This window comes from Clytia hemisphaerica, unplaced genomic scaffold (genome assembly GCF_902728285.1).
Source record: "Clytia hemisphaerica strain Z4C2 unplaced genomic scaffold, Clytia hemisphaerica genome assembly, whole genome shotgun sequence".
Lineage (NCBI taxonomy): Eukaryota > Metazoa > Cnidaria > Hydrozoa > Leptothecata > Clytiidae > Clytia > Clytia hemisphaerica.
Window position 1 is genome coordinate 280,886 of NW_027104590.1, and position 17,987 is coordinate 298,872.

General features: G+C 33.8%; 1 protein-coding gene and 1 long non-coding RNA gene across 2 annotated transcripts; one reads left to right on the forward strand and one right to left on the reverse strand.

Annotated features, from left to right (window-relative positions):
• Positions 1–457: 457 nt before the first annotated feature.
• LOC136823613 (uncharacterized) lies at positions 458–17,054 on the reverse strand. Its single transcript, XM_067079793.1, has 3 exons — positions 16,682–17,054; positions 2,321–2,871; positions 458–2,117 (listed from the first exon to the last, which is right to left on the reverse strand). The coding sequence occupies exons 1-3, from the start codon at positions 16,989–16,991 to the stop codon at positions 1,134–1,136; spliced, it is 1,845 nt and encodes a 614-aa protein (XP_066935894.1). The 5' UTR covers positions 16,992–17,054; the 3' UTR covers positions 458–1,133.
• Positions 4,181–13,559, forward strand: LOC136823610 (uncharacterized). Its single transcript, XR_010849053.1, has 4 exons — positions 4,181–4,195; positions 12,153–12,491; positions 12,770–12,869; positions 13,014–13,559. It is a non-coding gene; the product is annotated as an uncharacterized lncRNA (long non-coding RNA).
• Positions 17,055–17,987: the final 933 nt, after the last annotated feature.

Here is a 17,987-nt window from a genome sequence, read left to right on the forward strand (position 1 = left end):
AAAAAATCCTACCGGGTCTGTGAGAAGGGGGTGTTCAAATTTATCAGGAAAGTCATATTCTATTACAAAAGATCGGGCTTCTTCGGTATTTGATGGTACAATCTTTAACCCTTTAACTGCCAATGTCGTATATATCAGACATGGGTTATGTAGGAGGGCGAAGCCCTCCTGTAATGCCCAGTTTGAGTTAGAAATCGTCATTTTTGGTCTAACTCGTGGAATCGGATTGGGCTTCATTGTCAAGCAAAAAAGAAAATCAAAAGTGAGTCTTTTCAGCGAGATTTTAAGCTAAAAAGTAAAAAGAATGCAAACATTTGACAAGATTTTGAACGTTTTTTGACCATTTTTGGTCAATGAGTGATCTAAGAACCTCCAAATTTGGCCCTGATTAACTTCAGTCACCTGACTGAATCAACTTTTTTTTTAAAACTTAGACAAAAATGACCGTGGCACTTAAAGGGTTAAATGTGTACTTAAGAATTTGATGATCTAAGTCCGCTTTTGTCACATAAGAAAATGATATATTTCTGTGAAAGTCAGTATTTCAAAGTATAAAGTTATTATAAACTATTTATATACAAAATTTATGTAAATCCTTTGATGCAAGAAGTATTATATTTAGTAAAGAAACCTTCATATTATACAATAGTCTTGGTTTCTCAATATGATCAAGGTGGCATAATTTCACCTATTTAGATATTCTTCCATATTCAAGAAATTTTATCCATCTATTCATTCAACCAATTTGTGACTCATCAACCTCGAGTTGGTTTGATTGTTTACTCTGTATTTTAATTAATTGTCAGATTTTGCAGATATCGAATACAAATCTTTCATAAAACTCTCGCAGGTAGATGGTTCCATTATAAAGTAGTTTCAATTTTCGAATGTTTAGAAAACGAATCACCAATTTAATGTAACTTAATCTCCATATTCTTATATTTATATCCGATCCCAACTGGATCTTTTCACTTAACACATGATTAGAAATCCAACCCATTATACACAAAGAATTTTACACCCCCATTGGCATTTATCTCCATCACTTCATCCCTATTGACCAAAAAAATCCCCACCGGGCCACTGAGAAAGGAGTCGTTACTCCCACCTCCAAAGATTATGTTGTTCTCCTTTTAAACTGCAGTAACTGGTCCACTATGATTGATCTCTCCAAGAAAAATATCATTGGTTGCTTCAGTATCGGCAAATTTACTAGAAATTATTGCATTCTGGTTCAAATCAACTTCATCGACAGTGCTTTGTTGGTTTTCTTCATCCAATAAAGGTTCTGCATCATCAGTTAGCGATACGCTTACTGGATCATTCTCATGAGAACGTTGTCCATCAAGGTTTTCTTTGGCAATATCATCTGAAATCAATTCTGAAGAGATTGGTACGATTGCCATATCCTCAGTTTCAATTATAACTTCAGACTCGTTGGTAATATTATCATCTGGAGTTTCAATTCCCGAATCTTTTGATTCATCGTTAACATTGTTTTCTGTATCTTCATTTGAGATATCTACTGTAGCATCTGTAGTTTTTATGGTAAGATGATCAATGTCCTGTATTTCTGGACAATTTAAAGATACTTTTGCATTAACTCCGGAATTGTTGGTACTAGCACTAACTGCACCATCTGTCTCTCCATCAGAATTTCCAGTAGTCTGGCCAAGTTCTGCATCTCCTGTCTTGCTATCTGGTGATTCTCCAGATTGGTCAAGATTTTCATTCGAACCTATATTGTCTTTCTGTGGAATATTAGGTTCTGCATTATTTTGTTGGATGTCTGGTAATTTATCATCAATAGCATCAGACTCTTCATTTGTTTTAGAATCTGAACTTTCTTTCAGCTCTGGAGCTTCTGATTCCAATTGTTCATTCTTGTCGTCTGGTGACTTCCCATTGATGCTTAGATCAAAATCAAATTGCTCCAACTCAGCAATCGTTTGACTTAAATCCTCTTTTCCCTCAGTCAGTTTTGATTTCTCAAGAGCAATTTCTTCCTTCATCTTCATAACTTGTGGTGACTTTTCAGCTAATTCAATTTCTTGTGGGTTGACATCGAAAATATTAGTACTGCTTTTTCGTGGTGGAGTTGTTGTCTCCGATTTGACCTGAAGATATATAAAACGAAATAATAGAAAAATTGCAATCTATTGGAAAAGTATAGTTATTCCACCATGCATTCACACATAACGTAACAGTGATAACCTTTCATGCACATGGCGGATTAGAAATAAGGGTTTAGAAAAGTTTCAATTCTTTTAGATACTTAGAAACTCTCAGATTCAAACCAGAAAATTCAACGAGAACTTACGGGCGTTAAATTGATAGTATTGAAGATTTGTTCAAACTCTTCGGTCAAAACATCGTGAGCTAACGAAGACGAGCTTGAAGTTCGGCTTTTATTCGGTGATGAAGTCGGCTCACTAGAATATCCCGATGATGAAATTGTCGGTGAAGTCATTGAACGATTCCTAGCGAACACGTCTCGTTTATTCTCGGCAGACGGTCGTCGAGGCTTCGGTAACACTTGTGGTGGTGACCCTCTCTCAGAGCTGATTTTACGTTGAGGGGACGATGATCCGGAACTAAATTTTCGTCCAGGCGACGATTCTGAGCTGTATTTTCGTTCGACCGAGGATTCACTCTCGGAGCTATATTTTCGTGAAGCCGACGACGAATCTATACTATATTTTCGCCGTTGTTCGTTTGATCGCATCGAGGATGGAAGACAACCGTGAAGCTCAAGTGATCGTTTAGCCTTATACTCTTCAAACTTGTTACGATAAAAGCCACTTGAACTGCTAGATGATGTAGTGCCGTCTCCGTCTTGTTCCATCTTCGCTGCTAGCCTAGCAAAGGCTCCTGTAAGATAAATTGAAATTGTTTTAAAATATTGTTTGTTTGTTTTTATCATCGATGTTTTTATCTCTTCAACCTGCCAGCAAGCATAAATCAGTTCAGATGACATTTCTTTTTCTAGAACCTGACTGACTGAGGACCACGCCAAAATTTGAACATTGGAACGATGCTAGGAAAATTCCATTAGAAACGTGGTTGTGATATTTTTATCTGAGGCTATAAGTAAGCATTTTGTAAATAACCTATTAATTGGAAAATATTTCTCGGCTTACTCAAAACTAATAGAAGATCACTGGGGTTGTGACAGAGGGTTGTATACATGTGGTAGCTGCATGAGTACTTGTATTAAAGCAGAAAGATAAGAATTTTAACTGGCCCTTCTAGACAAAATTGTTGACGAAATGCAATAATAGATAATTTGATTAACCAGATCAATTTGAATGTACGCTTTATCAGATATAGTTGGAAGTTTTTTAATACAATATCTAAAAGGGCTATACCATATGGCTTCTTTATAGCTACTGGTTAATCTGTTCCAGATTTTTTGGCTTGATGGCGTGATCAGTAACTCCGCTAGGGGCACATTGTTTCAACGTTAATACAGGCTCTCATTCTCACAGACCTGGTAGGATTTTTTCAGACAGTGGGGGGGGGATAGCGGACTGAAACTCGCTGGGGATTGTTATTTCCATGTTTTTTATATTGGGATTTAAATTTATTGTTTTCAAGTCAGAAAATTCATTGGTAATGAAATAGCATAATAATTTGCGGCGAGGATTTGTTTATTTGATTGTTTTGAGTGGGAACAAAAATGGAGTAAAATTTTCCGATGGGGACGATATTTTGGCCAATTTTTCCAGTGAGAAGGGATCCCAGTGGGTCTGTGAGAAGGGAGTATGTTAATTTAACATTGTACCAAAATTATTAAGGTGTTGTAGACGTTTTCTTGACATCGTGTACCAAATATACATAAAGTATATTGTTGGTCAGCCTAAGCTGAGCATTCAAATCCGTAAAATTCATTTCTTCTTCCATCATCATCAGCAGCATCATAAGACGGCAAAAAAAAAATCCGATTTCCCGATATTTGCACGGATTTCTTTTACACCGGGATAAAAAACGCGCGCGATTGCATCAGCCATTGGGATTATTGCATCAGCTTCTTTTATCTCCCGAATAATGCGCTATCTCTGTATTCGTGATAGCATGATTTTTCTGCTAAATGTATTAGCTTCCCAATAAGTTGCCACTACAGTTGTGAAAATTAAAAATAAGATTTGGCTGGCTTTGCTGGAATGTGAATTTGTACACTTTTTCAATCATCAAGGTGAGATTTCTTTCCTGCCTTCTTTAACAGTGTACTGGCTTTTTATAGGTTTTAAAAAAAGATAGCAGCAATTGTAATTTTACCTCAGTTGCATAAGCTACAAAGAAAAGATAGCATAAGCTTGTCTGTGTTCAATATCAGACAAGCAGCTACAAAACCCAGAGGTTGCATGCGAGCTCCTTGCATCCTCTTGCTAAGCTTACTTAACCTACTTAACCTACTTAACTTGCTTAACCTTGAACCTATGATATCTACTGAAACTTACTGTATATATACAACTATCATTGAATCAAATTAAATTGACTATTATAATATTGAATTGTGCGAAGGGAAATCCGCACCTAGAAACTTGTGCGAAGGGAAATCCGCACCTAGACACTTGTGCGAAGGGAAATCCGCACCTAGAAACTTGTACTTATATTCATATACTTCTTGAAAACGTTCCACGTTACTTTTGCTAAAGCTTACATAACTGCAATATGATATCTATAGAGGCATATCGTGTGTGTATAGGAAGTTTTGCTCTAACAGCTCAGAAAAATGTGAAAGGTATTTCTAAATCTATTAAAATTGGTTCTAACCTTTCAGACAATGCTTTTACTAAACTATTGAAACCAATCAGATTTTTAGCCCTTTTTACACTTCTTTTCTTTGCAATTCCAAAGTCGTTTGAGGCAACTTTTTTTCAGACACACCTAGATTTTGTCCATCTTTCAAAAAATGGTATTTTTTTTCAATATCCAAATGCAGCATTTAATTCAGGAGATCCAAACCTTATTTTTCTCAAAGTTAATTATACCCTTCTATTATCAGGTGATATTGAACTAAACCCAGGTCCAAGAACAACTAAAGAAAACAAAAGTGATCAAGGGTCTGCTACGTACATTGATTTTACAGACATGACCAATTATCAAGTATCTAAAGCTGTTTTAGGTTCCTTTAACCAGGCTAACATAGATTTATTTGGGCAAACCGCAGGAACACAATGTAGTGCAATTCTTTGTATGCGATATTCTGTCTCTTTTCGACGTGTTCTATTGGAAACTACAGACCTAGGATAGAATTTTAATTGAAGGTGATAGGTTTATAAGTTGTTGATAAAATGATTATTTATCTGTTGATGAAATGCCACGATTATTGACTAAACGGTATTATCACCGAACTGACTTTTTAATTTAGAGACTGGAAAGCTAAACTAATTGATGACTACCCCGCTTCAATTCCACTGAGTACTACTCAAGTCCGAATTTAATACCTTAATGATTATGGGCGGTTTTACTATAGCTATTAGAAAAGGTCCCCAATGTTTTCTTGTCTTGATTCACACAGCCGGGACAGCGTGGATTACTAGTGAAAATGGCGATGGAGCTTCATGTCTTTTAAAGTTGATCATTTTTGAACTTGAAAATAGTTAATTTTTTATTTAGAGTTTCGGGAAAAAGAATTTCACATTTCAAATCCAATTTATTCAAATTAATGAACCAAGTGAAGAGTAAAAAGGATTCTTCAACTAAGTTATTCCTCGATTTGTAAAGAAAAATTCCAGTGCGACACCTAAAAAAACGTAAAAATAATTGCTGATGGAAATACTAGAAAGCGGACAAAAAACACGTCAACAAAGCAATCAAGCTTATTATGAACAAATAGAGAAAAAATAATGAAAACAAAAGCCCTTATGAAACAAACAAAGAAAAAATAAAGAAAACAAATAAAGCTATCGTGAACAAAACAAAGAAAAATAAATGAAAACAATAAAGCCGATCATGAACAAAACAAAGAAAAAATAAATGAAAACAATAAAGCCTATCATGAACAAAACAAAGAAAAAATAAATGAAAACAATAAAGCCTATCATGAACAAAACAAAGAAAAGAAATGAAAAGCCTTCAATGAAAAAACAAGAAGATAAGTAAAACAAAAAGCCTATAAACAAAACAAAGAAAAGATAAGTGAACAAAAACTTATAATGAACAAAACAAAGAAGATAAGTGAAAACAAAAAAGCTTATAAGACAAAACAAAAAAAGCAAAAACTTGAACAAATCAAGAAAAGATAAGTGAAAATAATAGAGTTACTACAAAGAAATAAGGACACTCTAAAAGAGAAGCAAAAAATTGTGCTCAAAAAAAAAAATCTGCTAAGCAGTCTGAGATCCAGTGAAAAATTTAAAAAAAATATATATGAAGGTCCTTTTACATATGCGTTTCTTGCCACAGATGTCTATATCGACGTTCAGTTGCTAAATTTTCTCCTGAAAAATACAACATGCCAGAAGATGATTATTGTTTAGAAGTAATTTCTTTCGATGGGAACACTGTATATCGCAGAACGTGCCACAATAAGCTCAAAAAATAATTCCATGTCAGTCAGTTAAAACAAAAAACCTTGATGAACTACCAACTGAATTCATACTCTTCGCAGACTTGAAAAGGTTTAATTTCTCGTAAATTTTATTTAAGAAAATCAATAATGCCAAAAGTCAGTTCCCAAGTTAAACGGGTCAATTTGTAATGTTTCCAATTGACTAGAAGATATTTGCTAATACCCTGCCAAGAAAAACTAGTGATAATGGTCTGTCATAGTTAAACTTAAGAAAAATTAGAATATAAGGGACATGTAATTTTTGAGGCATTAGGCCCTGATTTTGTTCAGCAAATGTTAAATTATTTAAAAGATAACAATCCTCTTTATCAAGACATGTGATTGATGTCAGTAACATTTCTGATGAAACTATGGTGGGAAATAATACAGATGTTACTAGCATAATACAGCGCAATGATAACGAAGAAATTTCTGATGAGGTAGCAGAACAAAAATGACACTTCAGTTTTAGAACTTGAGACGACAGCAAACACTCGACTTGTTCGCTCAAGTGCAATGAAACAACTCTTATGTCCCATACTCCCACTGAAACAGAAATAGATAATGAAATTTACCATTAGCACCTGGTCAAGGGAAAAAACCAATTTCTATTTGAATGATGAAAATTGTGAAATGCTTGCCCATCCTCATTTGTTTCCCAAAGGTAAATTGGTTCACGTTCAACGCAATGTTTAAATTGAGTCCCTCAAAGTACTTTAACCAACGATTTGAACTATACTCAAAAATTTGCCTCCGATCAGACTACATATTGTTTGCTAAATCTGTGATTCAACAAGTCTCTTTGACCAGTCAAATAAATGTTGCCATGAGAAAAGTTGCAGCTCTAATTTAAATGCGGGAATGTTAGTCAAAATTTCAAAGAAACAGTGAAACAATTATTGCAAATGACAAAGCCTTGCTTTTATAGTACCGTTAAAGGAACTCCAGCATATTGGAAAAAATTTCAGCAAGAAGTTTTGGCAATGGTTAAACAATTAGGGCCACCAACTTTCTTTTTGACTTTAAGCTGTGCTGATCTAAGATGGAATGAATTGATCTCCATAATTTACAAACTCAAGGGTCAAAATGTTACTAACGAATTTATTGAGAATCTTTCTTATCATGAAAGGTGTGATTTGTTAAATAGCAATCCGTTCTAGTAGCAAGGCATTTCAATATAGAGTGAAGTATTTTTTAAAGAAATTGTTTTAGATGGTCCACTTGGCAAAACAACTTATTATGCTATTCGGGTTGAATTCAAGTACGTGGAACCCTCATATTCATTCTTTTCTTGATTTGAATCGCCAACATTAATCTGGAAACAAAATCTGAATACGTAGAATTTGTTGATAAAATAATTAAAGTTTGTTTACCATCACAACAAGAGATCCAGAATTGTTTAACCTTGTAAAAACCTATCAATTACATCGTCATTCGAAAACTTGTCGTAAATATAAAACTACGCCTTGTAGATTTCCTTTCGGCAAATTTTTTTCTGAGAGAACTATGTTTCAGAGCCTTTCCACAAGAATTGCCACAAGAGCAAAAACGAACAATACTGTCACTGAGAAAAGAATATTAAGTAAAGTAAGGACATATAAATGAAATCTTAATCCAAGTAAAAGAAATTTTTTTAACCAGATGCTGAAAATTTTCAGTCCTGTTCCAACCATAGATGAAATACTTAATGAATTAGATATCCCAAGAATGAATATGAATTGCCTGTCAGTATCTGAAGATGATGATTTTCACCTATATTGAGCGTGATTCAAATGCGTGTTTTGTAAACAATTATTTACTGAGGGTCTGAAAAGCTTGGCAAGCAAATCTGGATATTCAGCCTGTATTTAATTATTACAAGCTGTTACTACATGTGTGCATATCTGTCCAAAACTGAAGATGAAGTGTCTCATGCTATGAACCAAGCTGTTCAAGAAGCATTCGAAAACGATTTAGACAAATATCAGCAAATGAAATCTATTGCGCATGCTTATGTTTCAAAACGGGAAGTATCGGTGCAAGAAGCTGTATATCTTAGCATGCCTGAATTATGGCTAAGAAAAGTATTTCCAGGTGTAACCTTTGCAAACACCAATGTACCAGAGAAAAGATTTAGAATGTGCCTTAGTGAAAATGAAATAAGTGAGCTTCCTGAAGATAGTACCTCGATATTCAAAAAGAATATGCTAGACCGATATTGTGATAGACCAACCAACAACTATGCTAATGGAATTTATGTGTCTGTTTCAAACATGTGTTATGCTGAATTTTTGAGGTTTTATAGTATCATGTATGTAGAGAATAAAGAAAATGATTGCCAGCCCAATGAACTTGTAGATGATCTAGTTGAATCAAATCATCCAACAAATGGGTACCCAAATATTGTTCCACTCTTGTCCAGTCGAGATAAACTAAAATGTCGTAAAGTTCCATTAGTACTCCGTCTTCATGAGCCAAATAGAAACAAGCACCCCGAAGATTATGCTCATCATCTGTTAATGTTATATTATCCTTTTCGTAATGAAAATGAGTTACTCTCTCAGGAACACAATTCTTACACACAGAAACTATTTGAACCAGGTGTTGTAGAAATGATTGAAAGGAACAGAGCTTTGATCCAACCATATTCTGGTTTAGTAGATGATGCATTAGTAAGGTTTAGAACTGACATCACGCTCAATATGAATGACTTTGAACAGCAGGAAAATGATGAAACAAATGCTGAGCTTGAAAGTAATACTGCAAATAATAATGATGAATCAGATGATGAATCAGATGATGAAGCTAATGAAGACACAGTACCATTTAGGGCAGCAATATCAATGGAATCTATTTTGCTTCCTGATAATGAAATAAATACTCGTATAAGATCTCTTAATCTTCAACAGAGAGAAATCTTTGATGTGTAATACACAAGTGGGGAAGAAATTTTGTAAAAAACCTGTCTTCTAAAGATCCTAAAATTGTAGAGCCATTCCATATTTTCTTAACTGGTGGCGGAGGCGTGGGAAAAAGCCATTTACTTACAACAATTTATCACTCATTGTCTAAACTTTTAATGTACAGAGGAGGAGAACCTACTAAACAAAGGATTCTTGTGCTTGCCCCAACAGGTGTAGCAGCGATCAATGTCAATGGAACCACAATTCACACTGGTTTGATTATTCCTACAAAAAAGCTATTTCCCTTGAATGCTATGTCAAAACAAAATTTGCAAAAAAAACTTGCTTGCGTCGAGATTATAATGATTGATGAAATTTCAATGGTACCTAGTCGCTTATTTCGAAATATGATTCAAGGCTACGTGAAATATTCAGTTCTGATAAACCTTTTGGTGGAAAATCGGTCTTACTTTGTGGTGATTTGTATCAACTCCCACCAATTTATAGAGATCCAATTTACAAAGCTGATTGTTCATCTATGCAAAGTATTGTCGGATTTGAATTATGGAGAAGTTTCCAAATGGCAGAATTGACTGAGGTCATGAGACAGAGAGATGATATTGATTTTGTAGATCTATTAAATCAAGTACGTTTAGGTGAACTTGATGAAGAAAAAGAAGAACTTTTAAAATCTAGATTCATTACAAAAGACAGTCCAGACTACCCTGCTAATATAACTCATATTTATGCAGAAAATAAGCCAGTAGATTTATACAATTTGCAAATGCTTGAAAAATTACCGACTGAAAAGCATCTGATTCTTGCACAAGATGAGGTACCAAAAAATCTGACAAGAAGTGATTTGAATTTTATTGAAAATGCTAAAGCAAGAGATACAGGTGGTCTAGCTCGTATTATTGAAATGAAAGTAGGTGCTCGTGTTTTTGATATCAAAAAATATTGACATTGCTGATAGATTAGTCAATGGACAAGTTGGAACAGTTATGAGATTCAAATTTGATTGCAATAATAAAATATCTGGTTTATATGTAAAACTTGATGATGTCACTGCAGGTAAAAAAGGATCCAATTTGGATAGTGTATGTAGAGAAAACAATTGGACTTTGATCGAAAGAGCAGAATCTACCTTTGCGACTAGAAAAAATAAGCAAAAGTCACCTATGGTTAGAAGAACTCAATTTCCACTGGTACTATCTTATGCATGTACTAGTCACAAAGTCCAAGGGCTAACACTTCAATCAGCAGTCGTAAGCTTTGAATTATTTGGTCAAAGATATTTCAATGAAGGTCAAATGTATGTTAATTTGTCAAGGGTAACTGACATAAACGGACTATTCTTAATTGGTGAATATAGTAGAAATGCTATCAGAGTCAACACTGAAGCAGGGCTTGAATATGAACGTTTGAGAAGAAGTTGTTGTTTGCAAAAGGTTCAAACTTTTTCACCTGTTTCTACCTCTCCCAAGCATTTAAATATCTCCCTTCTTAATATTCGCTCGATGAATAAACATGCTGTTGACCTAAAAAAATCTGAAAATTTAATGAACAGTGACTTGTTATGCCTTACTGAAACTCAGCTATCACCTACAAGTGATACTAGTGGAATTGATCAAACATTAAATGGTTTTAATATTGAGTATAACAACAATTCAATTAATCGCTTTCAAAACACTGCATGTTGCACAAATTCTTCAATTCAAAATTTTAGAGTGTAATAAAGCAGCAGGTTAACACATTGATAAAATTCAAAAAAGAGACGTTTAGTAGTCAACCTATTAGCCTTTTAATCTTGTACAGACCACCTAATTCTTCAAGAAACACTTTTCGTGAAGAACTATTGCAAACTGACAAGTTTGATGATGTAGACATTATTGTGGGAGATTTCAATATTGATGCACTAGATCCAACAAATCAAGACCTAAACGAAATACTTTCTTCATTCAAAATGATAGTGAATGAACCAACTCATCTTGCTGGTGGCCTTCTGACCATGTTTTATATAAAACAAGTTTTATTAGCCAAAGAGAAGTGAATTGCTTTATAAAGGATATTTATTTCTCCGACCATGATGGAGTTTGTTTCGCTATTGTGAGTGATTCTTAAATTGTTTGAACTGCTTGGACTGCTTGAAATGCTTGATATGGGGGGGGTGTACAGTTTGGAGGGTGGGATACATAAGGGATACAAAATTCTTCAAGAGTAAAGTTTCTAATATTCATTATAAAGTCGATTCAGTACATTTATAAATAAATAAATCACAGCTTATTCTGATGAATTTTGAATCCCTTACGTATCTATCTTAGAAAAAAAAAATCAAAACTGACAATAAGGAATTTGTCTTAAAAAGGTTTTTAGTGCCTTTAAAAGGAAAGAAACTTTCTTGTAAATTTTAATCTTTTGGATGGTTATGAATTTCTTTAAAACGTCACTTGTCACTTTTGAGTGGACACGATACTAGTTACAAAAGACATTTTCCTCAGTCACATAACTTTTTATAATTTTATGTACAGTATTTTAAAAATCTGGATTTTAAGAATTTTTTTCTATCAAATTGGAATATTAACTTTGTACATTCTTTATATATTTTTTTAGTTAAAATTTGAATTATGATATGCATTAACTTTTTAATTTTTTTTTTGAAAATTCTTTTTATAGTATTTTTTAATCAACTCATCAATTTATACAAAATTTAGAATTATAAAATTAACAAAATGAACAATACAAATAAAAACCCTGGACTAAAACTATGTTGGACTGAACTGGAATATTATTTGCGTGTTAATCGTTCTGCTGTAACTAAAATTATATGCTTGGCTGGAGAAAATATATGGTCATTTGTATGATATGATGCTGGTAATTTGTTAATGGTTTTGTTGTAGTATTAATTCCTGTTACGTAATAGTGTTGGTAGAATGAGGCAACCTAAAAGAAAAGAAACAAATTTTTGATTCATTGGCAACTTGGAATAAACATTGATTTCACACCACCAAATTCAGCAACTCTAGATGCTACAAAAGTCACAAAAACAAGAGGTTAGTAAGACTTGATAAACTTTGAGAAAATACTACTCGAGTACTATACTTCAAAGTCACAATTTACGATTCTCTGCTTAAAAAAATTGACAAATAGGTATATTCTTAACAATGGTTGGTATTTTTACAGACAATTGGTATAAAATCTATTGAAGTGGTTATCAATTTCTGAAAAGAAGTAATTTATCACACGTTTTCTCTGAAAAGAAAATACAAATAAATACATCGGGGTGTTTAGTGCCTTTTAATTTTATACATATTTTACTCTGTTATTTTAGATATCAATCAACGATCAATTGTCATTTGGCTGTCATGACTCGTAAACAATTGTCACTGTTTTACTCCGAACTCAAAGTCGATGCTACAAAGTACATTCAGGTAATTTAATTAAACCTTACAAAACATTTAAAAACCTGAAGGCTTTTCTATTTTCTTACATAAGAAACTGTCACATTTGCTGAATGTCTCCATTCACCAAATATATCATCAGCTTTTATTTTTATTTTTTGTTTTCTCTACTAGATTATATACGATCAACAGTAGTTTCATATTGTATTCGTTTCAATCAATCGGTATGCTGTTCATTGTCAAATTGTCGTCGAAGAAAAACCAACGACTGGCGACCATTTAAATTTTGTTCATAATAGAGTTATTTGTTGCTGATTTTGAAATTCATAACGTTTCTTCGCTCAGTGAATGAAAGTGATCAAAATGATATCATAAGTGTTAGCTATACTTGTCCATTAACCATTTCGTACTGCATTGTTTTGTTTTGCTTGATTATTGCAAAGATGCTGCTGGGATTAATATAATGAACTATTATTTGAAAAAAAACTATTTCTATTTGTAAAAGTAAATGGTCAGTCTATGTGACCTGTCAATTGAATTTTTGGTAGAATCTTTGTATAAGTTTATAACAGGACATATCTAAAATTTTGTGATTTGTCCCTAAATTTTTACTTTATCTTCAAAATGTTAAAAGTTGAATTTAAATGCTTTAGATACGGAATGTTAATTTTCTATTCAATCTTACTACTAGGAGTTTTGAGTAACCTGAAGAAACATTTAGGCAAAGTGATTTTCTAGCTCTATTAAGTTTTCCAATTTTGCTTGATTCTTTATGCATCTAGTCCTTCCTTCCATCGCAGCTATTTAACTTCTTTACAAACTATCCAACTAATAATTTAACTATATTGGCTGACCTTCCAGCCTCGGCTGGTTTATTTATGTTAAAATAAACGTTTTTGACAAAACTATATCTTTTGGCATCTAGATGTTTATCATAATTGAATAGGTTAACCGCTTTTGTCAATCAGTAGGCGTACTTTACAAAAAGATTGTGGTATTTCTCTTTTCATATTGTTGTTATGCTGTTTTGCATCCTCTGTCTACTTGGTAGAGCACGTCCTGATAAAAAAAAGGTTCGGAAGGAGAGAAAAAAGTTTCTCCTCTTGTATCCTTATTCAATTATAAACTCAAGTTGCTACTCACAATACACGCTTTTTTTATAAGAATGGTGTTTTTTCATTTCATCATGGATATTCTTAAAATTTTGGCGAAAATCATCCAAAAATATTCTTACGGTATTCTTAGGTTAAGATCGAAATTGGCAATCTACAGGTTAAAATGCATTAAAAATGGCATTCTTAGATTCAGTTGCTAAATTCCATGATGGTGATATTCTTAACATATTTTTAATTTTTTGGGCATTTTCATCATTGACATTCTTATAAAGTGTATTCTTATAAAAAAAAGCATGCAGTGGTATAGATCTCCGACTCACTTTGGTATTTTGTTCACATTCAAAGATTAAGATCAGAGTCATACCAGAAAATTTATTTAGTCATACTTCCCTCTTAGGATTTTGGCTTCAGATGAATAGTTACATTTCAGGAGAAGGAAAGAAAGTCAGAAAATTGGCGGCTTTACGATCACAAACTTTTCCAGCAAAAAGTCATGATCGTAAACCACGGAAACCTCCCTGTGAGCTTCTTGCTCTACAATCCAGATTCGATCTACAATAAATGTACTAGCCATTTACCTTTAACTTTAGAAATGGGGAAGATCGTAAAAAGAACCTAGAACCTCTTCCCAGGTAGGACTCCCTGATCGAATGATAGAGCCAAACAATCACCATCACTTGAAAAACGGACAGACATTTAATACGTCTATAATAGACGATCTAATCGTCTACACAAGGTCAAAAAAGTGAAATATTTAGGAACCGGAATGAATTTGAAAACGAAAGTTAGCCCGGGGTGGTGTAAACAGCATGGCGAAGGTGTTTTCCGTCCTCATCCATTACGGCTTCAAACTCTGCGCATATATATCTTCCCGCATTTACTATCCCTCTAACGGTCGATAGCACCATCTATTGCAAATAATATGCTAGTTCCGCCGCTCTCCTCGTTTCTTCTAGCTTATATTAGACGTCACCCGCATTTTATTACGCAATTAACGTCCATTCCACTTTGCGACTTTTTCAAATGTTTTGAACCCGGGTTTATTTCGGGCTCTAAACATTCGACTTTTTGACGTCACTTTTAACTTTCGAAGCTCCTTTCGAAATTACGTCAAAGCACTTGAAAGGCTTCTATTTTTCGAAAATCGTCAAAGTGGAACTCACTAAGAAACGAGTAAAATCCCGGTTTTTAGTGAGGTGCTCTCTATGTTTCTCCTTAAAAAAAGTATTGTTTGCTTTACACGGTATAAGTATCCACTTCAAACCATTTTAAACAGGATTATCAATATAGATTAGACTTTCTAAAGCCAATCATCTTATTAATCTCTAATCAAAATCTCTTATCCATGGAATGTTTAAACACGAAAGAGTGACAGGGTTTAAATGCAAGACTATTTATAGTTTCCAATATGCATGCAGATATTTTGCAATAGCGAGTTTTATGTATATACACTTTTGAGGGCAGAAGAGTTTCGATTAGAAACTACTCGCAGTTTTGACCCGCGACATCTAGAATCATGGTCGAATTATGTTGAGATTTTAGTGTATTTTAACGTTTTTCAGAATTTAAAGTTCGGGCGGGAATTGCTATTTCAGCACTTCCACTTTCCTTCAATGAATTTTTCGATTTTGGCTATATGCAAGCCTTATTGGAGCAAATTTGAGCTTTTAAATGTCTTAAGTCCTAAGTCTCATGTTAAAACTCAGAGTTAAAACTCTAATTTCCAACTGTAGTTTAACGCACTTAAAAATCATTTGTGGTGTTTAAAATTTCGAAGTGAATTGCCCTTTGTCTCAAATATTTTGTCCATGATTATAGGACGTTAAATATGTTAATTAAGCGTCGTCCTCAGTCCTTCAGGTTCTAGACAAATCAAAAGTTACCCGTCTCCGTCACACATAAACTCGCTATAGACTCGCTAATGCACTATACAAGATCCAGATTCAATAACCAATGTTCGATTGCGAGTTTTATTAAAGGTTGAGTAGGCGTAGGCATCACATATAGCAGTTTTTTTAAAAAGTGACGCGTGCCACAATTTAAAAGCCTAGCTACCAATCTTAAATACACGTTTTTTTTTTTATAAGGAACACGTTTATAAGGAACTGGAGGCTGAAAATGGTTCAAAAAATAAGGAATTGTTAAGGAACTGCTCAGGCTGAGAATAAGTGGATTTGAAAATAATGTACCTTATTGGGACTAATTTGACCAAATATTGATCTTTCAAGGGGCAAAAAGTTCAAAATTTCCTATGTAGTAAGGAACTCGATAAGGAACTTTGAGACTGAAATTCTCTCTAAAAATAAGGAACTCCAGGCTCAGAGCAAAGTTAAGGTTCCTTATAAAAAAAAACGTGTACACAAAATGCACTCTTTTATTTTCATATAATATTTTTTATGGACAAATATCCTGAAGCCGTTTTAGGCACAACACATTAGCAGTGAATTTTACGATTCTAAACTTCAATGAAGACTCTCCCTTAATTCGAACTGCTTTCTACAACTTAAATGAATGGGCAATCCCATTAGGCCTTCCTAAAGGGATTCTGTTTCTCAAAATAATTTCTTTAGTTCAAATATCATCTATGATTCGGGCATATTACCATGTTTATTCACGGCGCTTTTTCTGCAACAGTTAATGTTTGCTTTGCCTGATCTAAAACTCGCTATTGAGCTAAAATTGGCGAGAGTAAGCTCTACTTTTTCTAATTTAGATAAAGCTTCCTACCTCCCATTTTTGGTACATCACTGTCCACAATATCCACAGAATAAGAACGAGTCGGTAACGAAGTTTTCCGGAATGCTGCTCTAGCTGTTGAAGCTTGTGATCCACCAACATTATTACCACTTGCAGATGTATCCAGGCTAGTTGTTGGTTTCAGTTTCGGTTTAGCTGCTACAGGAGGTGGTACTACATTTTTTGCTGCGCTATCAAACGTTGCGGCTCGGTTCGCCGCCCACCTTTTACGCTGTGCCGCTAAACGCTGTTCTTTTTCTTCGGGTGTTTCTTGAAGTGCTTTCGAAAACACATATGACATCTTGGTTAAATTTGTCTAATTCTACATACAAGTTTTCATTACTTAGAAATTATTGCTTTTACTAAAAGAAAAATGCAGCAGTTTAAAAATGTACACTGTGTTTGGCCTCTGTTTAGAGCATCAACCATCAAGCAAAAACCAGTCCTTTCACAGATGGCACATACACTGCACAAATACAAACAGAACGTTTTACTCTTATATAGCGTCAGTGCAAAACTGCGCTCCTTGATATCTTCAACTTTAGCCTGCTAGTTAGTAAAATTACTTAAGCTCCACAGCTCTAATTCTCACAACACCAGATACACATTTGCTAATTGGCCTTGATTCGGTTAATAATAATTTTTTCTATCCCCGTATAAACACACTACATACATATCAAGACACGAAATAAAAAATATAGGTATAACTGACTTAAACGAACGAAAGTAAGAAAGAGAGAAGGCCAACAAAAACGCGGTTTCTTGTTTTAAATGAATTTTTATATGAGATTGTTGAAGTCTATAGAATTGTTATCAAGATTAAGTCATTTCGTTCCCTTCTACCCGCTCTTATACATCTAAAAAACGATATGATAGAAAAAATTAAGTTATAAAGACGTATCAATGACTTTTTTAGGAAACCATACATAAAATCTTGTAGACGTTTTTTTATAAGAACCAATTTTAAAAGAACACAAAGGCTTGATTTGGCTAAAAACCAAAGATCAAATCAAGAATAAGACCCTAGATCTCCCATACCAAGAATAGCTGAGAAAATGCGATTTAAGAGAATACTCTTTAGACAATTAGTAAATAAACATATTAAGAACATTTAATACGCATTAAGGAAAGGTACAAGACACCAAGCCAGAGCCTTTAGCCCAAATCTACTCGTATTCTTATAAAAATGAAGGGTGTAAAATTGATACGTCATATATAGCCAGCTTTTATATAGATTTCTCGTGAATGGCTTGTAAACACGCTATGATCCACATTCTGTCTATCCCTGCTGTTTATT

Coding starts and splice junctions, on each gene's coding strand:
- LOC136823613 (XM_067079793.1), bottom strand. CDS start 16,991: ATGTCATATGTGTTTTCGAAAGCACTTCAAGAAACACCCGAAGAAAAA. Junction 2,872..16,681: donor TGATGTACCAAAAATGGGAG/GTAGGAAGCTTT, acceptor TTTATCTTACAG/GAGCCTTTGCTAGGCTAGCA. Junction 2,118..2,320: donor ATACTATCAATTTAACGCCC/GTAAGTTCTCGT, acceptor ATATATCTTCAG/GTCAAATCGGAGACAACAAC.